Here is a 26,917-nt window from a genome sequence, read left to right on the forward strand (position 1 = left end):
ACATATACACATACTTACATACACGCGGATACACACACACACACACACACACATACACACGTAGGATATTAATTTATTAATGTTGTTTTATGGTTAATAAAATTAGATTTTAATTAACGAATGATTTTTTATTCCCCCAGTACATAAAATCCCGTGGTGTGTAGGGCTCTAGGCGAAGGGACCACGTAAAAAACCCAACGCGCCGCGTCGATACCCCCTGGGTGGTGTGGAAATTCGACGTTTTCATAACTTGTTTTTTTTTTTGCGAGTCAGAAAATGGATTATATTAATTTATTTCTTCTTTATGTTCAACAACAGCAACAACAACGACAGCGGCAGCAAGAACAGCAGTAAGAAATGGAACAACCTATGTAAGTACATTACGATACGTGTGACTTAAATGGTTCTTTTTTACACGGCGCCGTGTAAAACTGAAAAATCAGCTTAAAAATTTGGGTGTATGTGCACTGTTTGGGTGTATTGTAACAAAAAAGTAATTTAGGAAACAGAAAACAACACGAGAGTTTTTTGAACTAGAGCGCCTGTTGGATAGAGTGCGTGCTGCGCTTTCCGTCGACGTTTTCGCGCGTGCATTAATTATCGCGGGAATCGAGAAAGTGGGGTAATCCACGGGGAAATTCAATCAATCAATCAATTTCCGGGAATTTCTCCACTTTTACCCAAAATAACCCACCTCGTAACCCAAAATATCTCATTGAGCTACCCAGTTTACCCATTTGGGGTAAAGTGGGTTGCCATTTGGGTTATTTGGGTAAACCCCAGTTTACCCATTTGGGGTAAACTGGGTCGTCGGGTGGGTAATTTTGGGATAATTCGTGGGTTATTTGGGTAAATTACCCAATGTCCCAATAACCCATTTTGGGTTATATACCGATATCTCGTAAAACTGGGTAGCTGAAACGCTAAATCTCGCGCAGGAGAACCGTTTTAGACGGTTCTAGAGCACTTTTAACCGATTATTCGTGAAGTTTTCAAATTGCTTCACTCAATTAAAAAGGGAGAAAATGTTTCTTCATTTTCCGACAAATTTTCCGGATGTTCAAACATTTTCACCGTTAGCCGACAAGATACATTCAAACATGTCGTTACCAGCTCTCACGACGAGGACGTCGGTGATAGGTACGTGGAATATTCGTATTGAGGCACTGTATTATTATTATTAAGCGTTAATACGTATATTCCTTTGAGAGCCACCCTACCTACCTACCCGGACGCGAGAAACGAAATGACACTGATAGATGATGATTACTATAAATTGTCTACCTGCCCGTAACCAACCGAACCTACAAAGGATCTACGTGAAAAGCAACGTCGGCTGTGTTACCTTCGCGTAGACGCACCCTACTTTGAGACCTAATCGTTGTTCGATGAGGCCGATCTTGTCTCACGAGACCTATCTACAAGATCGCTGTCGCGTGACGATGATTGGCTGGCGTTACTCCGGTGATAAGAATTCGATGGTTATAGGCAGTGATTTCAAGAATCGCCTGGCCTGATCACCAAACTTCTTATCCCAGGAGGAACCCTAATGGTTCCAACCGGAGCTGCCCTGTCATCCCCGCCGCAACACCTCTTAACCTCCTGAGCTACGTTCGAGATAGAGCGGGCGTTGGCGGGCCCTACCGACTCCATCCCTTCGCATACGTGGGGTGCCCTGGGCTTTGGCACTAAGAGATCCCACGTACACTTTCCTAATGCCCTAGCTGTTTCGAGGCTCCATCTTGTTGTTGATGTCGTTTTCCTTTCCAGCAACAAAAAATACATCAACAACAAAAGCACCCCTTGCATGTCAAGCATCGTCGAAACGATAATTGACATACTTTATATTATGTACTCTCAGAGAGAGGTACTTACCCACGATCCCGCGATGTCCTCTGGCCCTGCTCCTGGTCCCGGTGTTCTGGTCCTCGTCCTTGTCCGCCGCTGCCACCGATGTCCCGCTGGTCCTTGATGATACGGGTGGACCGCCGCCTAGTCCTCGATGATGCTGCTGCTGCTTGCCACTTCACTACACTATACTGCTTCAAACAATCCTTAGACTGAATGAAACAATGGGGAATATTTATACTCGCCCCTGCTCGAGTATCACTCTCACGCGCACACACTCACACGCTACCTCCGGCAAACCGAAGACTGCCGATGATAGTTTGGAGATTGTTTATACTCGCCCCTGCTCGAGTATTACTCACACGCGCACACACTCGCACGCTACCTCCGGTAATCCGAAGACTGCCGATGATAGTTTGGGGAATGTTTATACCAGGCTCCCGTTTCCAAAAATGCAGGAAAAAGTAGGTATCGGAAAAAAGTATACGAAAATAATCAGAAACGAATTCTGAGTCGATTGGACCATACTCGTATTTTTGGGTAATTTGAACTTAGAAAAAATTTGAAAAAGATGTCATCTGAAATTCGCTCGTTTTCAAAAATGCAAAAAAAAATTTTCAAGTCTGTTTTTCTTAATGAAAAAAAAGACTTAGGGAAAAATTTTTAAAACCAAAAATGTTTATTTTTTTTTTTCCTCTTTCATTTATCATTATCAGATATATAGGAACCCAATTTTATTAGGTACCTAAACATAGAATTACAGTGTTTGGAGGGGGGAAAGGGGGAAGGGGGTATTGATTCGGAAAGGCCTTCGAGTACTGACCATTGATAAGTAGTCAATAGTACATATGGTAGTATATATCGAGTAGTCGTATGCTGTATCTCGGAAACTTGAGGGCGAAGGGGGTGGGTTGTTGGCTTCATTCGATCGGGCGGAAAAAGTTACCCAATAAAACCCAATAAGCCAATAGCCCTCCAGCCCAATGACCGAAGAACCCAATAACCCAATAACCCAATAACCCAATAACCCAATAACCCAATAACCCAATAACCCAATAACCCAATAACCCAATAACCCAATAACCCAATAACCCAATAACCCAATAACCCGATAACCAGATAACCAGATAACCCAATAACCCAATAACCCGATAACCCAATAACTCAATTACCCGATAACCCAATAACCCGATAACCCAATAACCCAATATTATAAAATTAACCCAACAATCTTAAATCCCACCCAAATTGCTTCACTCAATTAGAAAGGGAGAAAAAGTATAAATGTTTCTTCATTTTCCGACAAATTTTCCGGATGTTCAAAAATTTTCACCGTTAGCCGACAAGATACATTCAAACATGTCGTTACCAGCTCTCACGACGAGGACGTCGGTGATAGGTACGTGGAATATTCGTATTGACGCACTGTATTATTATTATTAAGCGTTAATACGTATATTCCTTTGAGAGCCACCCTACCTACCTACCCGGACGCGAGAAACGAAATGACACTGATAGATGATGATTACTATAAATTGTCTACCTGCCCGTAACCAACCGAACCTACAAAGGATCTACGTGAAAAGCAACGTCGGCTGTGTTACCTTCGCGTAGACGCACCCTACTTTGAGACCTAATCGTTGTTCGATGAGGCCGATCTTGTCTCACGAGACCTATCTACAAGATCGTTGTCGCGTGACGATGATTGGCTGACGTTACTCCGGTGATAAGAATTCGATGGTTATAGGCAGTGATTTCAAGAATCGCCTGGCCTGATCACCAAACTTCTTATCCCAGGAGGAACCCTAATGGTTCCAACCGGCGCTGCCCTATCATCCCCGCCGCAACACCTCTTAACCTCCTAAGCTACGTTCGAGATAGAGCGGGCGTTGGCGGGCCCTACCGACTCCATCCCTTCGCATACGTGGGGTGCCCTGGGCTTTGGCACTAAGAGATCCCACGTACACTTTCCTAATGCCCTAGCTGTTTCGAGGCTCCATCTTGTTGTTGATGTCGTTTTCGTTTCCAGCAACAAAAACAACATCAACAACAAAAGCACCCCTTGCATGTCAAGCATCGTCGAAACGATAATTGACATACTTTATATTATGTACTCTCAGAGAGAGGTACTTACCCACGATCCCGCGATGTCCTCTGGTCCTTCTCCTGGTCCCGGTGTTCTGGTCCTCGTCCTAGTCCGCCGCTGCCACCGATGTGATGTCCCGCTGGTACTTGATGATCCGGGTCGTCCGCCGCCTAGTCATCGATGATGCTGCTGCTGCGTGCCACTTCACTACACTATACTGCTTCAAACAATCCTTAGACTGAATGAAACAATGGGGAATATTTATACTCGCCCCTGCTCGAGTATCACTCACACGCGCATACACTCACACGCTACCTCCGGCAATCCGAAGACTGCCGATGATAGTTTGGAGAATGTTTATACTCGCCCCTGCTCGAGTATGACTCACACGCGCACACACTCGCACGCTGCCTCCGGCAATCCGAAGACAGCCGATGATAGTTTGGGGAATGTTTATTCTCGCCCCTGCTCGAGTATCACTCACACGCGCACACACTCGCACGCTAGCTCCGGCAATCCGAAGACTGCCGATGATAGTTTGGGGAATTTTTATACCAGGCTCCAGTTTCCAAAAATGCAGAAAAAAAGTAGGTATCGGAAAAAAGTATACGAAAATGACCAGAAACGAATTCTGAGTCGATTGGACCATACTCGTATTTTTGGGTAATTTGAACTTAGAAAAAATTTGAAAAAGATGTCATCTGAAATTCGCTCTAGTTTCCATAACCCAAAAATGCAGAAAAAAGTAGGTATCGGAAAAAGTATACCAAAATGATCAGAAACGAATTCTGAGTCGATTGGACCATACTCGTATTTTTGGGTACTTTGAACATAGAAAAAATTTGAAAAAGATGTTATCTGAAATTCGCTCCAGTTTTCAAAAATGCAAAAAAAATGTTCAAGTCTGTTTTCCTTAATGAAAAAAAAGAAAGAGAAAAATTTTTAAAACCAAAAATGTTTATTTTGTTTCCTCTTTCATTAATCATTATCAGATATATAGGAACCCAATTTTATTAGGTACCTAAACATAGAATTACAGTGTTTGGAGGGGGGAACGGGGGAAGGGGGTATTGATTCGGAAAGGCCTTCGAGTACTGACCATTGATAAGTAGTCAATAGTACATATGGTAGTACATATCGAGTAGTCGTATGCTGTATCTCGGAAACTTGAGGGCGAAGGGGGTGTGTTGTTGGCTTCATTCGATCGGGCGGAAAAAGTTACCCAATAAAACCCAATAAGCCAATAGCCCTACAGCCCAATGACCGAAGAACCCAATAACCCAATAACCCAACTTGGGTTACTTGGGTTGCTATTTAGATTATTGGGTTATTGGATGAGTTAGTTTCTGCGGTTTTTTAGCCTCAATTGGCGACTAAAATTGACCCAATTTGCATTATTCGCGTGATTTTGTTGGTTTAGAATTAACCCAAGCTTGCGCATTTTTGCAAATTTTGAGTAATTCGCAATTTCTAGGCTGCTTTACTGATCTCCGAATAGTTTTTACAATTTTTTACGCGTCTTTCTAGATTTCTGTAATATTTTTTTAAGTAAATTGCCATTTTCCATGAATGAAGAATTTCTATGACTTTTTTTGTGATTACTCAGGAATATTTAACAGTGTTTGCAATTTTTAAACGTTTTTAGAGCTTTTTCTGTATTTTAAAATCGAAAATGAGATACTTTCACTCATCCTCTTGTAATATTCAAGTAGGGTTGTTGGTGGGTCGGGCGGAGAAGACAGAAAACAATACGAGAGTTTCCGATAATGTGGCTTTTTGAACTAGAGTGTGTGCTGCGCTTTTCGACGACGTGCTGCATATAGTGGTGCGCGTTATGTTTTCGCGCGTGCATATAATTATGGCGGGAATCGATTCGCGGACGGCTCATGATTTGAGGAATTGTTAGAGGAGAATTATATAAATCCATTGATTTTAGAATTTCGAGGGGGTTTACGGAAGAAGAATTTTGCGGCGCGTCCATTCGGCCGTTGAAATGTATTTTTCCTCGGTTTTTTGCGATCCGGAGCGGGCGCGAGCCAAGTAACCTTAGAAAAATACTACAGAAATCTAGGAAGACGTGTAAAAAATCTTAAAAAAAAAATTTAGAAACCAGCAATTGTGCTCCTAATAGTTCAGAAATTGCGAAAAAACAGGAAAATAATCAAAAAAATCTTGGGTTAATTCTAAACCAACAAAAACACGCGAATAATGCAAAAAGCTGGGTCAATTTTAGCTCAACTGATGTTTTTCATAGTGAAACGATAAATCTCGCGGAGGAGAACCGTTTTAGATAGTTTAGAGCACTTTTAACCGATTAAAAGTGAAGTTTTCATAAAACTATTAATATCACTGTTAAAATGATGTTATTGAAACCTTCACCGTTAGCCGACAAGATACATTCAAACATGTCGTTACCAGCTCTCACGACGAGGACGTCGGTGATAGGTACGTGGAATATTCGTATTGACGCACTGTATTATTATTATTAAGCGTTAATACGTATATTCCTTTGAGAGCCACCCTACTCTCTTAATGTGACCCAGTGAAAATGCACTGTTTTTCAGTGAACAGTCACTATTCGCTAAAGTCATAATTCGGTAACTAATAAACAGTGAATATTCACTTTCCAAGACAGTGAAAAAACTAACTGTGCCAATCAGTGACTATTAACTTTAAAAACAGTGAATATACACTGTAAAAACAGTGAATATTCACTATTTTTTACAGTGTATATTCACTGTTTTTACAGTGTAATATTTGATATTTTTACAGTGAATATTAACTGTAAAAATAGAAATGTAAAAATAAAAATAGAACTGTAAAAATAAAAATGAAAAATGAAATTTTCGCACATATTAAACAATTTTATTCTTCATCTGTATTATTTTCGGAGATTTATTCATCAACCGCTTCTTCTACAGAATTTTAGTGCAGTATACAACGACGATACACTTTCAGGGCACTTGTCCTGTATGCCATAAACATTTACTTGCATAAAGAGATAAAAATTCTGTAGTAGAATAGGATACGTTAAGTTAAAAACATAATACATTTTAAACAGAAGGTGAAATGTAGTGATTATTTCATTTGAGGGTTTTCGGGCAATAATACAGCCATCGCCTTGGACTTGAAACTGTGTAGTACGCCCATCAATAGCGACTATGTACGGTTGAACAGGCGTTCCCATGCGCAGTCTTTTTTCTTCTGAAAAATTCTGTATGCTTTCAATACTCTAAAATACGAAAAAAAAATTGTTACTACAGTATAAATAGAAACTATTTGGAAACAAAATTTTACTCACAGAAACGAATTCTAACATGCATTTTTGAGGAGTGATTTTTACTGGTTCCTTACGCAAATTTTTTGATGATTTGACTTTCCCACCTTTGCCACCTTTGCCACCTCTTATGCATGCGTTCGATGTAGGAAGCAAGTCGATTAAGATCAGTAAAGCCTTGAGATTATCTGCAAGCCGAAATAATTCTTTTAATAAAAAGCTTGTATAACTATATATTATAAGAGAAAATAAATAACACAACTCACCATCTTGAATAATTTTCATCGTGGACATATATATAGCCACAATCTTCTCTCAGTGCGAATCCTGTAATTTTATTCGATTACGACAAAATCCTCATAATAAATATAAGAATGTCTTACCTTCTAGTAGTTCGACAGCTGATTTATCATTCATAATATTTTCCAAATAACTCCTCAAATCTGCAGGATCTTTCATCTGATCCATCGTTTATGGTTTTAGAGGAATGAAAAACTGTAACAAAATGAAATATATCAAATATAGTATACATAGGTTAGGTTAAGTAACTTAAAAGTTTGTCGTTACAGCTTATCACAAAACCTTACATATTTATGATACTTTTAAACAAATTTTATTGCACTTTAATAATTTGAAAATTCTTTTTTTTTAAGAAAAAAGCAAATACGCTTTGAAAGTTTAAGTGCTTGAAAATATAAAAAAAGTATAAAATAATAAACAAGAGGATATAAACTGAACTCACCTTTGTTTAACGAGTGCACACAACAAATAAGTTGAAAAGCTGCTTCTCTCTAGATAACCTTCTTGTATGTCTGTACATACATCAATTTGATTTTTCGTATGCTTATACGAAGTATTGTTTGCGTACCTGCACGTATTCAGCATGGCATTAGACGACTATATTATCACTTATTCGTTTTCATAAATTACTAAATCGATAAACTTACCAATATATTATAAGCAGCAAGAGCAGCAATAGAAACGAGCAACGAGTTCGTCTAATATAATGTCGCACGATCCCGCCAAACTGACGTTCCGCGCTACTGCACCGCCGGCGGCCATTTTGCTAATCGATACGATTCGGCGGGAAGATCAATCACTGTTTTGAACAGTGAATGAATTTCACTGTTTTTAGAAAGTGAATATTCACTGTTTTGATAGTTGAAATAACCGAACAATTTCAAGCAGTGAAATAATAACTGTTTTAACAGTGAAAAGTTGCTTCACTGATGAGATCAGTGAAATTTTCACTGGGTCACATTAAGAGAGTACCTACCTACCCGGACGCGAGAAACGAAATGACACTGCTTGATGATGATTACTATAAATTGTCTACCTGCCTGTAACCAACCGAACCTACAAAGGATCTACGTGAAAAGCAACTTCGGCTGTGTTACCTTCGCGTAGACGCACCCTACTTGGAGACCTAATCGTTGTTCGATGAGGCCGATCTTGTCTCACGAGACCTATCTACAAGATAGTTGTCGCGTGACGATGATTGGCTGGCGTTACTCCGGTAATAAGAGTTCGATGGTTATAGGCAGTGATTTCAAGAATCGCCTGGCCTGATCACCAAACTTCTTATCCCAGGAGGAACCCTAATGGTTCCAACCGGTGCTGCCCTATCATCCCCGCCGCAACACCTCTTAACCTCCTAAGCTACGTTCGAGATAGAGCGGGCGTTGGCGTGCCCTACCGACTCCATCCCTTCGCATACGTGGGGTGCCCTGGGCTTTGGCACTAAGAGATCCCACGTACACTTTCTAATGCCCTAGCTGTTTCGAGGCTCCATCTTGTTGTTGATGTTGTTTTCGTTTCCAGCAACAAAAACAACATCAACAACAAGAGCACCCCTTGCATGTCAAGCATCGTCGAAACGATAATTGACATACTTTATATTATGTACTCTCAAAGAGAGGTACTTACCCATGATCCCGCGATGTCCTCTGGTCCTGCTCCTGGTCCTCGTCCTTGTCCTCTGGTCCTGGTCCTCCTCCTAGTCCACCGCTGCCACCGATGTCCCGCTGGTCCTTGATGATCCGGGTGGTCCGCCGCCTAGTCCTCGATGATGCTGCTGCTGCTTGCCGGAGCTACTTTGCCCCAAGTTTCCGGGATTTTTCTGACTCGAGCAAGCTCCAGTTAATTCGCCCAAAATGAACCCAAGTCGTTAGAAAAATTGCCAAAAAATACAAAATTCATACGCTATACGCCTTGCACCTACCAACTTATCGACAATTTCTTCAGAAAGCTCGGGAAAAGTGCAGCAGCAATGACTTTGGCTGTATTTTCTACGCCCCCGACCATTGCCTCTTTGCAGAGCGAGACAGATACCGAGAGACAGAGAGAGAGAGAGAGAGAGAGAGAGAGAGAGAGAGAGAGAGAGAGAGAGAGAGATAAGCTGCCGCGCATTCTCGCGAAATTACACGCTATCGAGGCATTAGTGTAAACTTTCCGAACACGATTTTCCTATGGTTTTTCACCTACGTCATTTTCCGCTCTCGTCAGGAACGAATGGCCGCAGAGTCGCCAGACATTTGTTTACCTACAAGCAAGCGATGAACACAAGATAAAGAAATTCATGAAATACAGCGTTGCTACATTAAGAAGTACTATAACGCACCTTCGGCTCTTGAGCGGCGTCCGTAATTCGCTGCATTTCAGCCACATCGCTAACTACTGGCTGCCAATGGTCGTTCCTCCACCTGTGGTTGAGCAGACAGAGAGGGAAGTCCTGCCAATTCTGCCGTATGTCTCGCAGAAGGGCCGCTTCGAATTCTGCCAAGCGCTCGGACGTGAACTTGATTGTCGATCTTATCAGCCTACCGATGCAGCTCGTCGGCTCCATGATCTCGCGGAGGAGTGCTTGAGCGAGTACCCGTCTTTCACGATCGATCCTTGCGCGCGAGTGGCCGTTGTGCGAGCCTGGAAGCGGAATTAACGTAATTGGTAATAGATCATATTTCGGCGGGAGTGATTATGAGATATATAAACACTCACCACGAGTCGACGTATCTTAGCTTCGACGTTTGCTTCCTTGAAGGCCGTCTCGGGGTAGAGAGCGCCGAGGACGCTCTCGGGGGAAAGCCCTGAAACCGCCTAGCGCACCTGGCCAGCATGGTCCCCATCAGCCGCACAGCTTGCGCGATCTCGTCGTCGGTAGTCGTCGAGGGCTCGGCTGCTAGACGACGTAGATCGTTTATCATGTATGCGGTCATGATGGTCATCACCGCGTCCTTAATGAATGGAACGCGATGATGGCCTAGGTGCTCCACCCTTATCTGCGGCTGACGAATGTCCATCCTCTGCTCCAGACTGAGAAACTGCACGATTCCTGAGCAGCGGAAGAAATAGGACGCGAACGTTATTATTCAGAAAATAATGTAATTGTCGAGACGCGATAATACGTACCGTTGACGATTATTATTAATTATTAATTATAATTCTTGCAAAGGACTTTGGCCCGTTTGGTATCGTTATAAATATAAATGAATAAATAAATAAACGAATAAAATCCTCGAGATTGAATCACCCGACAAAAATTCGAAAATCTCAAGAGTACCCTGATTTTTTCTACCATCCAACTTTTTTTTGATCACATCATTGTTAGTGAAACTTTTTGTGCGCGTAGAGCGGGCCGAGATCTACCGATTTCCCGCGGCAGAAATTTGGGAACTTCCGAAATTCTTGAAATTGCCAATATTCCTTTTACAATATTTTAGGTTTTTTGCAATTTTTCACCACTTTTTGCTCCATTACAAATCGAGTTTATGCTTAATCTCTTTTAGATTTTATTGTCGATTTGTTGTGGGAAAAATTTCAGGAAAATAAAAAAGTAACAAGATTTATATTAAAAAATATATTGTATCGCAGCAGATCTACATTGTTAAAAAAATGCACGTGCATGCTGCAGCATCAGACATCGATGACGCACCTCATTCATCGATATTTCAGAAACTGGAACACCAGTAAAACGAGTGAATCAATGAAATAACTAAACACTAGGCCGGCGAATCCTGGCTCCTTGTCATGATCGGTAGCTGTGCAGAGGTCGAAATTTCTTCTGAAACATTGAAAACGCAAGCAATTAATTGCAAGGCGATAAACCACGTTAATCGAACGCATACCCGACACGAGTTGGACGAGGTTCCCGCAAGTTCGGAAGTGGGAATCGATGGAGCCGTCAAACGCCACGAGAGTCTTGCGCGCATCCTCGCGCCAGTTCCAGAAGATGAGCTTCTGCTTTCTCAACTCCAAGTCGTTGTGCAGCAGAGACAGGTTCTTCGCTATTGTCGCATCGATCGCGATCACGTTGCACCCATCGATGGCAACAATATTCGTGTACTTTATCGTGTCACACCTGCGGGCACGCACAATTCAATTTAAGGATTGACAAAATTAGCCTTGAATCATTCTTCATCATTATTACCAAGACATGACTTGTTCCCGAAGATATTCGGCAGCGGGGAAACTGAGCGACTGCTGCGGCGTGACCAACAGTACCGGGATCTCGTTTACGGCGCGTTCCTCGATTAGCAGTCCCGGTCGCGCCGTCCCGTACAAAAGCAATACGAGATTCGCTGCGATACCAACAATCATGCCAATCTCCAGACCGGCCGTCAGGCAAACCAACAGCGTTATCACCAGCGGTATCAAATCGAGTTCTAAAAGTTACGATTGTCACATCATTCGTAGTAACGATAATCGCGCTCAATAGACTCACTCCTCGTTCTCCAGAGCAGTCGAAACATCCTTATCTCGAGCATGTAATACATGGCGACGATGATGACGGAAGCGAGTGTAGCTTTCGGAATGAATTTGAAGGTTGAAGTGAGAAGACCGCAGGCGAGGAGCACTAGGGCGCCCGTGACAAGGCCACCCATGGGGGTTTTCACACCAGATGCGTTGTTTACAGCCGTTCGAGTGAAGCTTCCCGTGGTCGGCATCGAGCGAGCGAAACTGCCAAAAAGATTGCACAGGCCCACGGCTATCATCTCCTGATTCGAGTCCAATGTTTTTCCCTTCGCTGTTACACATCGAACATAATGAATTGAAATTGTGTTAAATATAGCTAGAGATTCATCAACGTACCGAAAGCCTTGGCGATGGCGATGCTCTCTAAGAGTGCGATGAGCGGCACGGAAATGACGCTACTCCCGAGTACATTCATCATGTCTATGAAGCTGTACGTTTCGTTCTTGTGAGTGGTGGAGAAGGGCGGTGGCTGGAACGGAGGCAGACCTTCGGTGATGTTCCCGGTAATGTTGAAGGGCACCTTGCCGTCGTCGTACAGCGAGAGGCAGTAGGCGAGCACCATGCCTGCTATTACTACGATAGCATTGCGCGCCAGGCAAATTAGCCACATGCACTTTTGCAGCCCATTGCCACCGTGTCTCTTGCCTGGCAGATTCTGGGGGACATGATCATTGTACAACGATACGCTCTACGCGCGCGTACACCGAGAAAACAATTTTGTGCGAACAACGAAATTTTAATTCAACAAAATTGAATCAAATCAAATATAACTTAGATTTGAATAAATATATTTTTACTTGAAACAAGTATTTAATTGTATTGATGCAACAGCTTTCTTTAACTAATAATTTATATAGTTTGATTTTAATAAATATTTAATAGAAATACCAGCTTACCTTTAGCAGCACGAGCATCAGGATTGAGCAGACCCCGAGAAGCGTATCCCAGAGCTTGATTTCCAAAAAGCGCTCTATGAGCTTCTTCAACGCGTCGATAAAAGACTCGCTGCGTCCACTGATGCCAAAAAGCGTGCTGATTTGTGATGACGCTATTATGATGGCCGCAGCATTTGTGAAGCCGCAAATCACCGGCATGCTGATAAAATTAACGAGAAAGCCGAGACGAAGCAGACCCATTAATGTTATCAGGCAGCCCGTGAGAAAGCACAGCAACACCTGCGAATTGCACCTTACTCGTATTACTCGTACGTTACAAGATCGCCGACGGTACATTATAATATACGCACTGCAAAATCATCGCCATAGTTTAAAACGAATGGCTGTGTCAATAATCCCATGATGGCCGTTGGTCCAACTGTCACGTCCTTGGTACTTCCAAAAAAAATGTATACAAAGCAGCCCATGAAGCTGCTGTAAAGTCCATACTGAAATCGAGTACAAACTCTGAGCTTTGAATAATGTTTTAGCACAGTAATATTGTATACCTGTGGCGGCAAGCCCGCAACCACGGCGTAGGCAATTCCTTGGGGTATGGCTGTCAGGCCAACAGTGATTCCAGCCAGGGCATCTTGCAGCAGTTTGCCCCAAGAATATTGTGGAAGCCAACCGATTATTGGTATCCTGCGACGCAGCAGATCCCTGGCGTCGCAACGGCCCCTTAATTGCATCTCGTCGTTGTTAGTCCCTGCGAAAACAAACAAATATACTCATTTTCAAAATTAAATTTTCGCAAAACGATGACAGCAACAAAGCTTAATCATCTGCGCGAACGTGCGAGTGAATGAAGACTGAGGCGAAAATCCTGCATGACCGTGTAACCTCTTTTTTCTCTCTTTCCTTATTTGATAAATCTCTCTCCCTCTCTCCAATTATCATTGACAAAAAGATAGCGCGCTGTGAGCAGCGACAAGCAGTGACTGTATGGACGTCGCCGCAGGTGCTGCTGCTACACTTGACGACAATGCGCGACAATTTATCCGCACGATATACAAGCCACTTGAGTGTTCTTTACAAGCGGTGAAGTTGATATTGCATGCAGGAGCAAATAATCTTAATTCGCACTAAAGAGAACTGAGTGAAAACGATGATTTAATCTACGGAATGCCTGTTTTCGTAATCTTCCTTTCGCAAGTGGTACCACGTCGCTTAAAGTTATAATATCTTTGTACTGTTGTAATCTAGAATATCTCTGAATCGGCTACGTGATTTTAGTATCAGTCAAGAATCACATCAATCAAGCAGAAATTAATCAAATGTAGGCAGGAGGTGTGTTTTTATCGACTACACTAGATAAATTGTTTTATCCGTTATCACTATCAATTATAAGTCAATGTATGAAAAAAAAAAAAAAAAAAAAATCGCAGTCGGTAGGACTCGAACCTACGCTCCCAGAGGGAATCTGATTTCTAGTCAGACGCCTTAACCACTCGGCCACGACTGCTGGACTTGGTTTCCAGCCCATAAACACGTGCAAGCTTATAATAATCCACACACACACACACACACACACACACACACACACTATCCTTGCCTAACCTACAATTTCTTAATGCGAGTTGTATTTATACCCGATGCAGACTAATTATAAAATAGTTTAATTTTGTACACCTTTAGAATTTAAACTCACTTAATGGAACCGTTAAATCTGATGATCGCACGATGATTTGTTGCTGACATTAGCAGTAAATAAATAAAGAATAATATTCTTGTGCGCTGCTACTGCAGCTGCTATACCGACAGCCATGCATCTTGCGTGCAGTATAGTGACAGTTATGTTTCGCCGATAAAACAGTTTCAGTGCATTTTATTTTCCATAATCAGAAAATATCTCCACGCTTATTACCGATATGCAAATATCCGATATTTTAGGATATTAAGTCGAGCATGATGAATGCGCAGCGATAACAGTTTAGCTACATAACCGTGGCCTTGAAACAAGCGCGCGCGCGCGCGACTTACACAACACCGGAATCGGCTGCAGCCGTATCGTCGAAATCGCGGCGCAACTATACGACCAGGATTCCTCCGAGATCGTCCCGTTTCGGTGCTTGCACGCGCTCACATAATCGAAATAGCGAATCCACTCGCAGCAGATGATTAAGCCACTTTTACGTAACCTTCCGATCGCGCTCCATTCCACTTGTGTTTTTGACGGTATTTCTCAATGAATTGTAGTATTAAAAAGGGGCTTCTGAAACAGCACAACCACCAGGGACCGGTTACGTGAATATAATATTGCGCAACATCTGTCGTCGTCGCTCAGGGGTCCGAAACCCTGCAAAGGTTCGGCTCCTTACTGTACTTTTCTCTCTCTCCTCTCTCTCTCTCTCTCTCTCTTTCTCTCTCACTCTCCCCCTCTCTCCTCTCTAGTTGACTCGGCAACAAGAAGAACCCCGAGACCGCTGCCGACCGCTCTGCGCATGAAAACTTTTGGTCCCACTAGCGCGCGCGGTCTATTGGGGACTTTTTCTCTTGTGTGCAGCAGCAGTCAGCATAAAGCCACGTGAACTAAGGCTAACGCGGACAGTCGGCCGCGCGCGGGCCTTTCCACTCGATCGATCGCGCGCACCACACAGAGCCGCCGTTCGCGACGCCGCAAATATTTTTGTTCTTTTCTTGCTTCTTTGTTGAAAAAAAAAAAAATAATAACAATAACAAAAACAGTCGAAGAGAGGGAACAGTCTAATCTCCCCCCTCCCCCCCCTTTTTTGCCAACAACTATAGTGACATTAATTTAATTGCGCTTGCCCTTTTTGCATTAAGCATTACGTATCTTGGATGCGGCAACGCCAACGGTGGTGATCTTACGTTTCAATATTTCATTCCTCCTCTGAACATGCCGATAGACTGTGCGAGTATGATTTGTGTTGTGTATTTTCCAGCGCCATGGAATTCGATTCGACGTTATTAGTCGTGTAACGGTGCAAAAAAAACGACGGATGCAACGTGAGTGCGTGCACGCCATAAGGAAGAATAACGCACCGATCCAGTGTCTTCTCTGTCCTCGTCTCTCTCTCTCTCTCTCTCTCTCTCTCTTTCTCTCTCACTCGCCTCCTTATTTTCCATCTCTCTCTTTCTATTGTTCGCCAGTACTCACTGCGCAGCGACTACTGCTACTGCAGCTGCTGTTGCTGACGGTACGTATACATCCACATGTATTACGAAAGTGAAAATCCTCAATATTATTTCATTTCAATTTGCACCAACTCGTAATAATACTAGCTTACACAGTTTCTTATAAGTATAATATAAGTTTTTTATTACCGTTTCTTAAAAAAGATATAACCTCGACTAGAAGTATTTTTATTCTGAAAAGGAAGTAATGGCTTGACTGCAGGAGATAAAAAAAGCAAACCTCGCGATCACAAACGTTTGTTAGCAGCCGCAGCATCACGTGCGTTAGAAATAAAAAAAAAAAAAAAAAAAATAAAAAATAAAAGACACCCTTATTCGCGGAGAGATCATAATCCTCCGCTGCCAGGGGGGTGGGGGTTAACATTGAGCAGCAGTTTTCGACACGTGCGCGGAGGGCTACATCGATGCGTTGAATATTTGAATTGCTGCAATAACGGCTGCTGCTTTTTATGTATCCGCAGGATTCATCGAAATTATTAATTAGCCATGCATTAGAGAGCAGCCCGTAAGAAATGGCAAAATACCACATAAAGGATGATCTCGAGTCACAACAACAGGACATTACGCTTACAAGTTACGTCAATAGATCAGCAGCATCAGCAGAAGAGTTGGGCTGCTACAAAGAGATCAGTGAGAATAACGACAAGGCTTCCGTGATTATCGACAACGATAACTCTGATGCACCGGATCTTGCGAGCGCGGCGGCGCCCGTCCTCATCGACAACGATAACGAGAGTAGACTAACAAATGTTACAAAACAACAGTCCAATAATAATATCGGTATGATTGATGAATTAAGTGGAATTTAGGTCACTCTTACAAACTTGCGAGTTCTTTTTGCGCGCATACTACTAGAAGAATGTAAATTCTTGTGCTCGACTAAGCGTCAAAACTTTTTTTACGCTAGCTACTTTTTTATCGTCACAAACAATACAATTTAAAGAATAGCCTCTTTTAAGGAGACATTTTTTGTAAATGTATTACTATACGGAACAGCCTTGATTGCCAATCAATTATCTAAAATATAACATACTTTATATTTGCAGTTTCTGTCAGTCCGATGCAACAGTCAACTTGTTATACGTGCTGTGCCTGGCTAGACAAACGTTTACGGCGGCGAATCTGCAGGAAGAAGTTGCTCTACAAGAGAATACCGATACTTGAATGGTTGCCTAAATACCGCCAGGAATACATAGTGAGCGACATGGTGGCAGGTCTTACCGTTGGTCTTACGGTCATACCGCAAGCGATTGCTTACGCAAACGTTGCCGCCCTCCCGCTTCAGGTATCAAAATATACACTCACATCGCATATAACCAACTAATTTTAATTCTTTTTCTTGCATTATTTTTCCAGTATGGTCTCTACTCATCATTCATGGCATGCTTCGTTTATACGGCTTTCGGTTCGTGCAAAGACGTTCCGGTTGGACCAACGGCTATTGCTGCAATTATGACGAGAGAAACATTGGAAAAATCGCACTTGGGTCCAGATTTTGCGGTACTTTTAACGTTTATATCTGGCTGTGTGTCGCTATTGATGGGCCTCTTGCAATTAGGTCGGTTTTTCTACGCAATGCATTGCAAAAGAATTTTGTCAAACGAATTCTCGATTGCAGGCTTCCTGATAGACTTCATATCTGGACCAGTGTCGGTTGGATTCACATCTGCCGCTGCTATAATAATAGCTACAAGCCAAGTAAAGGACATTCTGGGCATTAGTATTACCGGTGGTAAATTTATTCAAGTCTGGAAAAATATCTTTGAGCACATTGGTGAAACTAGGCTGTGGGACGCAGTACTTGGCCTAGTTTGCATGATTGTTCTTCTGACATTACGGGTAATAAAAAAAAAAAAAAAATAAATAAAAAAAAAAGAATAATATCCTATAAAACACCTTCTTTATAATAACTGTATGCAATGCATAGAAAGTGAAAGATATTCCAGTAGTGCGAAAGCATGCCAAGATGCCAACAGTATGGCAGCGCAGCCTGGAAAAGTTCCTCTGGTTGGTGTCAACGGCGCGAAACATTCTCGTAGTGGTATCATGCGCCATTATTTGCTGGCTACTCGAGGAGCATCTTGGAAGTTCACCAGTGGTCCTTACTGGTCACGTAAAACAAGGCCTGCCTGGATTTAGCCTGCCACCTTTTCACGGAAAGATTGGCAATAATACCTTGGACCTGTTGGACATGGTCTCTGTAATGGGCTCAGGTTGCATCGTAATTCCGCTTCTCAGTATTCTTGAGACGATCGCCATCGCTAAGGCCTTTTGTAAGCTTTAAATTTTTCCTATCTTGTATTCCCCCTGTTTTGAATTTGTCCCTTCTATACGGTTTATTATCCTGCTAGCTGAAGGTAAACCAATTGATGCTACGCAAGAGATGTTGGCGATAGGCATGTGTAACGTCGTCTCATCGTTTGTTTCGTCGATTCCGGTAAGCGGCGGACTTAGCCGGGGCGCGGTGAATCATTCATCTGGCGTTCGGACAACTCTTGGCGGCGTCTATACGGGTTTTCTCGTGCTCGTCTCACTACAGTTCCTCACACCTTACCTCTATTTCATACCTAAAGCTGCTCTCGCGGCAGTCATCATAGCTGCCGTCATCTTCATGGTAGAGATACAAGTTGTTAAACCCATGTGGCGTACCAAGAGTAAGTTGAAAAATTATTAATGACAAAAATGATTGATTCAGCGAATGAATAATTGTGATTGTACCTATTCATCAATAGAAATCGATCTGGTTCCTGCAGTAGTTACTTTCCTCTGCTGCTTATTCGTTCGACTAGAAATTGGAATAGTCATTGGCATTGGCATCAATTTATTATTTCTACTTTATGGTTCGGCGAGGCCTTCCCTCAGAGTAAACATGACAACGGTAAGTTTTCATTTACAAAAAAATAAAATACATCTTTTTTATGAGTTTTTTATTCTTGCCTGTCGCACGCAGAGTATCGAGGGCCTGGATTATTTGGTAATAACGCCAGATCGCAGTCTTGCGTTTCCCAGTGTTGAATATGTCAGATCCGTCATCAGTAAACAGGGTTCAAAACAAGGTACTGCCGTTCCAGTCGTCATCGATTCCACGCATATCCAGGCAGCTGACTTTACAGCCGCCAAGGTTGGCATCTGCGTACGTTTAAACTATGCAATGTAAATATATATCCTCTAATTTGTTTTCACAGGGTATAAAGAGCCTCATTGAAGATTTCACGAGAAGAGGTCAGCCACTTATCTTTTATAACTTGAAACCAAGCATTCATACTATTTTCCAAGGCGTTAAACCTATCGACCTACGATGCTGTTTCAGTGAAATAGAGCTCAATGATTATTTAAAAGGTTTTTTCATTGTTTATATATATATATATACAAGTTTAAACCTAAATTTTCAACTAAATATTTTTTTCAGAGTTCATAAACAGTCCTGTTTATAGTATTAGCCGACATTAAACATGAACAACTGCATACAATATTAAGTGGATCTCGAAAAATGCCAGTATTATTGTCATCAAGCTCAACAATGCCAATGATCATTTCAAGTTTCTCTCTCTCTCTAGCCAGCACAAGATTCATGATGCTGTTTTTGTAAATATGTAATTAAAAAATTTAATAAGCATTAAATATACAATAATAAACTATAATAAAATAAAACGAAACAGATAGGATAACTTCAAATTTTTCTCGTATTGAAATAACTTTATTTGCGCCTGCGCGAATCTCTTGAACACAGCGCCTGCGCGTACTCTTGGAAATCATTAAGGTTACATGCTTTTAAATTGTGATATTAAAAGTTGGAATGTAGTCATAATGTGCTATTGAAAATACGTTTTTGGATATTTATTTTAAGCATCGACATTATACGTGAGTGGGTGTCTATGTGGGGAAGAAAACTGTTGATCTATATCTGCGATGCGGTAGAAAGCAGTACAAGAAGGTTATCTCTGTGAATCAAGTACGGTCTTAGAAGTCCTAGAGTTGAAAGAAACTTGTACAGTGTACTTGTGCAACACATTATACAGTGTAAGTATTAAAGCAGCAGCACTTACTGCAAAAGTCAAGCTGCGCGCTGTCACCCAATGTTATGGCCGCCGTATCGAAAGTTCACAACGCGAGCATGACGGCTGCTAGCTCGGCCGAGAGTCAGTACTTTTACGAGGATGTCGTCTACCGAGTCGATAAACGTGGCAATGTCGAATTCGGCATTGTCATGGAAAATGATGACCAGGAGCTGTCGGACGACGAGAGCAGCGGTAATGAGGAGAGTCCCAAAAGAAAAAAGGGTGAGATCAGGCTCGTTTGGCACCCGTCCGGCGTTGAAGAACTTGTAAACTCTAAAAAGGCAAGAATTAGCAGCGAATTTCGTTTGACATAATTATATAACCACCAATAATGAATTAAACTCTCTCTCTCTCTCTCTTTCTCTCTCTCTCTCTCTCTCTCTCTCTCTCTCTCTCTCTCTCTCTCTCTCTCTCTCTCCTGCACACACACACACACACACAGGTCCATTTGGCTGACAGGACTCTGATGCCTGGTGATGTCGTCAGACGTATGATTAAAGGAAAAGACACGCAAAGAGGATATTGCCGAGACATTGAATTAACTGCTTGTGTTCAAGTTATTGGCACCAAGCAAGTGCTGACGAACATCAAAAGTGAAGACCTAGTTCCTCTTGAGGTAAACTTCATCATCAACATCATCATCAACACGTACAGGCTGTTCAAATTACCCCTTTTATGCGCAGGAATTCGCAGCTGATGTCGCAGTCTGCATGGATTCCTGGGTCGGGGGAATCAGAATGGTTCACTTCAAATTGTGGTTAGCCACTCCGGATGGTTCTCGATGCGTCATCAATGAAATTGATGCTAGAGGACTAGAACACTTTGAGGAAAAGCGAGACACGGTAAGCATCTATTTTTATTAATCACCCTTGAAATTCTTTGCGGTTTAACAAGACGTAAGCTTTATTTCTGCTAGGATAACGATTTTCCTCATTCCTCGGAATTCTATCCGGGGCAAAGTCTTTGGGGCCCCGTACATTGCTTAGAGGAAGCACAATGGATACAATGTACGAAAGAAATGAAAGCCAAGCGAAAATCTAAACCTCAACGAATAACAAAAGTAGTTGTTGAAAAAGTCGAGACTGATTGGGTCGGCGTGCACTGGCAGTGCAGAGCCTATTCCAAGGATGGAGCGTGGGCCGATCAAGCGCATCCTAAATTCGTAGTGGAAGGAGATGATTTAAAAAAGTTAAAGTTGCTGAATGTTTTCGAGCCTTCTACTCTTCAAGTAGGGGATAGAAATTTTTACGTTATTAAAGGTGACGAGAATGTGATAACGCGCGAACAATGGCGAAAACAACAAAGAGATTTATATCAAGTTCCTAAAAATAGTCCGAAAAAAGCGCGCAATGCAGTAATACAAGTTAAACAGCATGATAGAGATTCAAAAGATGACGACAAGTTACGACAGCAAAAACAGCAATTACAAAGTCAAGCAATTTTGAGCAGAGCGCAATGTGACGCGAATGTTGATAATAAAGTAAGCAGAAGCTGTCAGAATCAAAATCAAGAAAGCTCCGACGACTGCTGGGATACCGAAGACACTGGTTCTCAAAGCGATTCTGCATCGGTAAGTGCTCGATTTTCAAGAAATGCTTTGATCATACTTAATAATTCGAGGTTTATTGTGCGCAGGTATCGAGTGGATGTTCTAGTTTATCATCCATGGGAAAAAAGAAAAAAGGACCGGCATTAATGACAAAGGTTTTAAAAAAACGAAAACTATGCAAAGCCAGAAAAAAAATTCCGCCTACTCCATTAACACCTGAAACTAGGGTCGTCGTCGAGACGCTTTCCACAAATACCAAAGCTAATGTTGTGTGGCAAGATGGCTCGGTCGAATTGGGTAATTTACCACGCAAAGAACAATCAGCATCATATTTTTGTATGAAATTTTTGGATGTATTTTAGGAATACCGTCGACTCAGCTTTATCCAATCCATCATTTAGACGATAAGGAATTTTTTCCCGGGGATTTCGTTGTCGATCAAAAGGAAGAGTCGAGAATGTATGGTGTTGTTCAAAGTGTAGATCATCAAGGAAGAACTGCTAAAATAAAGTGGTTCAAAACCTACACGTCTAGTCAGACACCTCAGTATGTGATACTTTTCAAATTTTTTATTCGCCAATTATTTTATGATTTTGTGTCTGCTTTGCAGGCCAACATTCTTGGAAGAGCGTGAAGTCAGTGTGTATGATCTCAAGGACCATCCTGATTTTCAATATCGGCCAGGTACCCTAGTCATTCGAATAGCCAATTTTGAAGGAAAGGATTCAGGTTGCACGGCCGGTCAAGTCCTTGACAACTATCCCGAGGGACGCGTTAAAGTCTGGTGGGTTGACGGGCACGTGAGTATGTGCTGGCCCCAAGATTTATACAAAGTAGGCGAGTACGATAGCGACGAAGGCGAGATCTTTGACGATGGTTCATCAGACGCCTCTTGGGAAACGGAGCTCGAAGACTGTTTTATTGCCGACCAGCAGCAGCAGCACCTGCACGATAATTCAGGAGGAGGTGGCGGTGGTGGCGTCGACCAGACAGAAAACATTAAACCGAAGCTTGCAGCTCATATTGAAAAGGCTAGGATTGCAATGTCAAGGCTAGAGGAAATATTTACGCAAAACCCAGCTTTGCAAACTACCGAAGTAATGCGGAAATTGCTCGAAGTTTACAAAGACTGTCGCTACATGGATAGACTGATGGGTACATCCTTCTTTCACGAAAGTCACTTTCAAGGTCTGCTGGAAAGAGTGAGGGAAAAAGGACGGGCGAATGCTGCGCAAAGAATGGCTGATCAGGCGAGTGTCCTCGATGTTCATCGCATTCTTTATCATTAATTAAAAGGTTATTAAAACAAAATTATTTACATATTGTAGGTCACCAGATTATTCACCCATCCTGTCGCCGAAAATAACTTCAGTTCGGAAGAACGAAATTCTGCGGATATGAACGTGAGCTCCAATGCAACTTCTATCAGAATCACGCAAGAAGTTTGCGAACAACCGTCATCTGTCGTCGACGCGTTATCGAAATCTGTTCGCGGTATCGAACAAAACCCCAGTAGTCAACTTTTTATCAGCATCAACAAACAAAATACCGAAGACTCGGGTTTATTTTCCGCTGAACATTCAAAAAAAGAATCTGCATCCAGCGAATCAAGTGGTGAATTTCTTCTCACTGAGGATGTGAATAATGTTGAAAGATCAGCTCCAGCTGTAGCTGCTGCTTCTCCGGAATCACGAAAAAGTTCTCCTTTTTCCGCCAGATATCAAGAAAACGACAATATCCATGTTTGTTCGTCACACGTGTGCGTCAAGCTTTGCAATCTTATAAAGGCTCAACTAGGTATGAAACTAGATTTTTATGATTTCCAATAGGGAACAGACATGGTTTTGCTATATACATATAAATACTTATATACAGTAGAAAATAGCATACGAATACGTTATGCATCAATTTTTTGCTGATTTAGTACCTCTAGGCCATAATATGATTAATTAAAAATTCATATGTTTAAATAGTTTTTAAAACGGCTGCTCTCCAATATGGCGGCTCAAAAGATAAAGACCTAACCTAACGTACGGGCATTTGAGTGCATAAATTCAGTCATCAAGAATCTATTTTGATTTTGAAGCATTACCTCTCATCTCTATTATGATTTCGGAGAAAACAATAAGGTTATTTTATGTATTAAAATTTACATACGTTTATACATATATATATATATATTTTTTTTTTTCATCTTTCGCGCCGCCATATTGATCAAGTGAGCTCTCAATCGTTTAAACGTATTATTAGCAAACTGAATTTTCAAAACAATATTACTAATTAACAAATATTGCAGTAAAAATCGTAGCTCTTGCACTTTTGTGTAAGATTTATTCTTAACTTTATACTGAAAAAGGTTTTATAAATCATGTCTGTTCCCTATTAGAATTCCTATTGACAAACTATCCTTTCAATTTTTCATTCTCGATAGTTCTTGCTCATGCTGAAGTCTCCAAGAGGTTTGGGCTATCAAAAATGTCTTTATCGGACGCAGCAAAATCCACATCACCAATCAAGAAATTCGAAAAAGATGATGAGGAAAAAAATGCATATTCCTCGTCGGAGCCATGCCGCCAGCACGGCGAGGACGACGGCGAATCATCCGTCTGCGAAAACCCGCAGCTAGTTTACACCGTCGAAACTGGTGAAGGTTTTTCCATAGAAGAAACGGCTCCCGATAGTCACAAGTTTAAACTCACCATGTTTCAACCAACCGATAGAAGCAATTTTTTCCGAACCGTATCTCGAGAGTTGAAGTTGCTGAGAAACTCGCTACCGCCGGGCATCTGGGTCAAAGGTTTCGAGGATAGAATGGATCTTTATTCTGTCATGCTACGTGGGCCGGAAAAAACGCCATACGAAGATGGACTATTTTTGTTCGACTTTCAATTATCAGCAGATTATCCGGCTGCACCGCCTCTTTGCCATTACATTTCATATTGCAGTGATAGACTCAATCCGAATCTCTACGAAGATGGAAAAGTATGTGTCAGCCTTTTGGGAACCTGGGCAGGTCGTGGTACCGAAGTTTGGACAAGCTCATCTACGCTGCTACAAGTGATTGTTTCTATTCAGGTACTTTTCATTTACTCTACTATATTTAATTTAATCAAGTCATCCCATTAACGAAATCATATTGATGCAAATGCAGGGACTGATTCTGGTCGCGGAGCCGTATTTCAACGAAGCGGGATTTGAAAAGCAGAAGGGCTCACAGCAAGGTCGCGAAAATTCTAGGATGTATAATGAGATGGTTGTCCTGAAGCTTGTACAATCGCAAACAAAGTTAATTCAGTACCCTCCACCAGTATTCAAGGAAGTGGTCGTGCAACATTTTAAAACGCATTCTAGAAAGCTTTTGGAAAGGCTGAAGTTATGGATGGAGATCTCGGAACAATATAATAATCAGCACCCGTTATCACCTGTAACTCCAACTACGTTTAAAAAGATCGCTTCAATTGGTGAGTTTTAAATTTCAAAACTTGGCTTTGTAATATGTTTAAAAAGCTTGATTCAATATATCAGTTTGTCATTTCATTTTTTAAATAGATAATCACGTCCTACCAGAATTTCCTCTAATACCGGCATCCAGAGGATTCTGTATTACGTTGAAGAACACTTTGGCAAATTTCGAAAGAATTTTGATACGTGAACAAATAATCCAAGCACCTATGAGCGCTGCTGCCGCCACCGACGACCGAAACGATCACTCAATGGCTTGTAGTACATTCCAAAACTTACTAACTACAAGCCGGTCAAGTTGTTGCTTATCATCATCATCGGCTGCATCATCGTCAACTGATGAAGGAAATACTTCTGCTACAGCAAATCAACAATTACCATCGAAAGAAATCATAGATTGTGAGTCATTGGCGGCGGCGGCGGATGTAAAATTTGCCCGCCATCAACAATTGAGCCAAACGAAAAAAGACAGTCTTGAACTTAATTATAGCTAGCCACTAGGTAAATTTAAGCGCTTAGCTTTGAAGGCTTTGAAATTAAAAGCTACTGTCCTACGATAATACACATTAAAAACTCGCTTTCTTGAATAATACATTTAAAAGAAAAACTGCAAAAGAGTAATCAAGTTACCAAATTTTTTTAATCATCAACAATACTGCTGCTGCGCTAAAGACTAGATAGGATTAAAATTATTTTTTCTCTATTATACTCTGTAAGCGTTGCACTACTACTGTTAATACTTAAGACTACTTCAACTAGTATAATTAATCTATATTTTAAAGACTAGTGAAATTACACTAGAGTGATAGGCATCACTCCTGTGCCCCTCCCCCCCCCCCTCTTCCCCTACTTCTAAGTGATATCTCTTAATTTGAGTGCTTATGTATAGTAATAATTTTGAATTTCAAAATTAAATATATACGCTCAGAATTAGATCTGTCCTTGTATCATGTTTTCGATAATTAATTTATTAAAAACTATAACTATAGTTAAAGCTAAATTATTAAACGCTATTTTAAATAGTTGTTGATTGTCCCTATTAAATATTGTTTTTTCAACTCTGTTTATCATTCTGAATAGAAGCGAATTTTTTGTATTTCCCTTGCATGCATTGTATGCATCGGCGGCGGGACTAAGTCTATAATGTAATAGGTTTACGTCTATCCGTAATAAATGATAATGCGTTAGTTCAACGACGAGGACGCAAGTTATTACAAAAAAAAATGCATTGAATATTACATAAAAACAAAATTACGTGAATTTTTCCTTGCAACTATTTGTATTTAACAGTTTTAAAAATTACACAGTAATAAATTAGTGATAAATGCAAGATTTAAAAAATATGTTATCTGAAGAATTTGATTATGTGCGTTATGTTATCGTGCTCATAACAGAAAAATTGTAAACACAGAACGCAGGTATGCGTAAAAAAGCCATTATAGAATTTGGACGTTTAAAAGTTTTCCTATTGAATAAATTGCTATATAATTATTGAACGTAAGAAACACCAATCGATTTGTTGTAATTTCACTTGTGCAGTATTTGCGATATTGTCGTCTTCGTCCTCGCAAGTCGCCCGGTGCGCGCAAGTTCTGTTAATAGAGCAGCAACAAAGCTGGGTATATAGTGTGAAAAGATAATTGCGTACAACAAATTATTGTTAAAAATTTCAAATAAAAACTAAATTTTTATCAATTGTATGAGATTGAAACATTGATAATGTTTTTTATTCCAACGTTCCGTACCAATTTATATACAGATTTTTTATGCCGACAAATCTAGTGTCGCAAT

The 26,917-nt window shown here is 41.3% G+C and overlaps 4 protein-coding genes and 1 non-coding gene across 11 annotated transcripts; 2 read left to right on the forward strand and 3 right to left on the reverse strand.

The window, feature by feature from the left end:
• Window positions 1-6,786: 6,786 nt before the first annotated feature.
• Window positions 6,787-10,127, reverse strand: LOC107980639. Of its 2 annotated transcripts, XR_004227118.1 has the most exons (8): window positions 9,832-10,127; window positions 9,433-9,753; window positions 8,159-9,344; window positions 7,954-8,079; window positions 7,595-7,706; window positions 7,478-7,538; window positions 7,236-7,399; window positions 6,787-7,166 (listed from the first exon to the last, which is right to left on the reverse strand). XR_004227118.1 is itself a non-coding variant. In XM_016981591.3 (5 exons), the coding sequence occupies exons 3-5, from the start codon at window positions 7,503-7,505 to the stop codon at window positions 6,837-6,839; spliced, it is 522 nt and encodes a 173-aa protein (XP_016837080.2). In that variant the 5' UTR covers window positions 7,506-7,538; window positions 7,595-7,706; window positions 7,954-8,126; the 3' UTR covers window positions 6,787-6,836. The 2 variants fall into 2 exon arrangements, 1 of the variants encoding a protein (XP_016837080.2); XM_016981591.3 differs by lacking the exons at window positions 8,159-9,344; window positions 9,433-9,753; window positions 9,832-10,127 and having other exon boundaries at window positions 7,954-8,126.
• A 925-nt stretch (window positions 10,128-11,052) lies between these two features.
• Window positions 11,053-15,220, reverse strand: LOC100118834 (sodium-independent sulfate anion transporter). 5 transcript variants are annotated; one of them, XM_001602667.6, is made up of 9 exons: window positions 14,550-15,220; window positions 13,408-13,607; window positions 13,210-13,347; window positions 12,860-13,138; window positions 12,300-12,618; window positions 11,932-12,234; window positions 11,638-11,872; window positions 11,336-11,568; window positions 11,053-11,271 (listed from the first exon to the last, which is right to left on the reverse strand). In XM_001602667.6, exons 2-9 carry the CDS (start codon window positions 13,588-13,590, stop codon window positions 11,210-11,212), a joined length of 1,752 nt encoding a protein of 583 aa, XP_001602717.2. In that variant the 5' UTR covers window positions 13,591-13,607; window positions 14,550-15,220; the 3' UTR covers window positions 11,053-11,209. The 5 variants fall into 5 exon arrangements, with proteins under 5 accessions (XP_001602717.2, XP_031782060.1, XP_008203718.1 ...); XM_031926200.2 differs by having other exon boundaries at window positions 11,056-11,268; window positions 14,550-14,671; XM_008205496.4 differs by having other exon boundaries at window positions 11,062-11,271; window positions 15,040-15,179.
• TRNAS-AGA lies at window positions 14,282-14,363 on the reverse strand. Its single transcript has one exon. It is a non-coding gene; the product is annotated as a tRNA-Ser (tRNA).
• Window positions 15,221-15,341: 121 nt separating the features above from the next.
• On the forward strand, window positions 15,342-19,732 carry LOC100118874 (sodium-independent sulfate anion transporter). Of its 2 annotated transcripts, XM_008205497.4 has the most exons (12): window positions 15,351-15,720; window positions 15,805-16,059; window positions 16,519-16,837; window positions 17,104-17,342; window positions 17,414-17,615; window positions 17,676-17,896; window positions 17,985-18,330; window positions 18,409-18,711; window positions 18,790-18,935; window positions 19,008-19,178; window positions 19,243-19,396; window positions 19,467-19,732. In XM_008205497.4, the coding sequence occupies exons 3-12, from the start codon at window positions 16,570-16,572 to the stop codon at window positions 19,505-19,507; spliced, it is 2,091 nt and encodes a 696-aa protein (XP_008203719.1). In that variant the 5' UTR covers window positions 15,351-15,720; window positions 15,805-16,059; window positions 16,519-16,569; the 3' UTR covers window positions 19,508-19,732. The 2 variants fall into 2 exon arrangements, with proteins under 2 accessions (XP_031782052.1, XP_008203719.1); XM_031926192.2 differs by having other exon boundaries at window positions 15,342-16,059.
• Window positions 19,733-19,816: 84 nt separating this feature from the next.
• LOC100118905 ((E3-independent) E2 ubiquitin-conjugating enzyme UBE2O) lies at window positions 19,817-26,841 on the forward strand. Its single transcript, XM_001602722.6, has 11 exons — window positions 19,817-20,396; window positions 20,558-20,731; window positions 20,799-20,957; window positions 21,032-21,685; window positions 21,751-21,961; window positions 22,027-22,210; window positions 22,275-22,914; window positions 22,993-23,461; window positions 24,096-24,739; window positions 24,816-25,125; window positions 25,214-26,841. Exons 1-11 carry the CDS (start codon window positions 20,139-20,141, stop codon window positions 25,618-25,620), a joined length of 4,110 nt encoding a protein of 1,369 aa, XP_001602772.2. The 5' UTR covers window positions 19,817-20,138; the 3' UTR covers window positions 25,621-26,841.
• The last annotated feature ends 76 nt before the right edge of the window (window positions 26,842-26,917 follow it).

Source organism: Nasonia vitripennis, chromosome 3 (genome assembly GCF_009193385.2).
Source record: "Nasonia vitripennis strain AsymCx chromosome 3, Nvit_psr_1.1, whole genome shotgun sequence".
In the NCBI taxonomy this organism is placed as follows: Eukaryota; Metazoa; Arthropoda; class Insecta; order Hymenoptera; family Pteromalidae; genus Nasonia; species Nasonia vitripennis.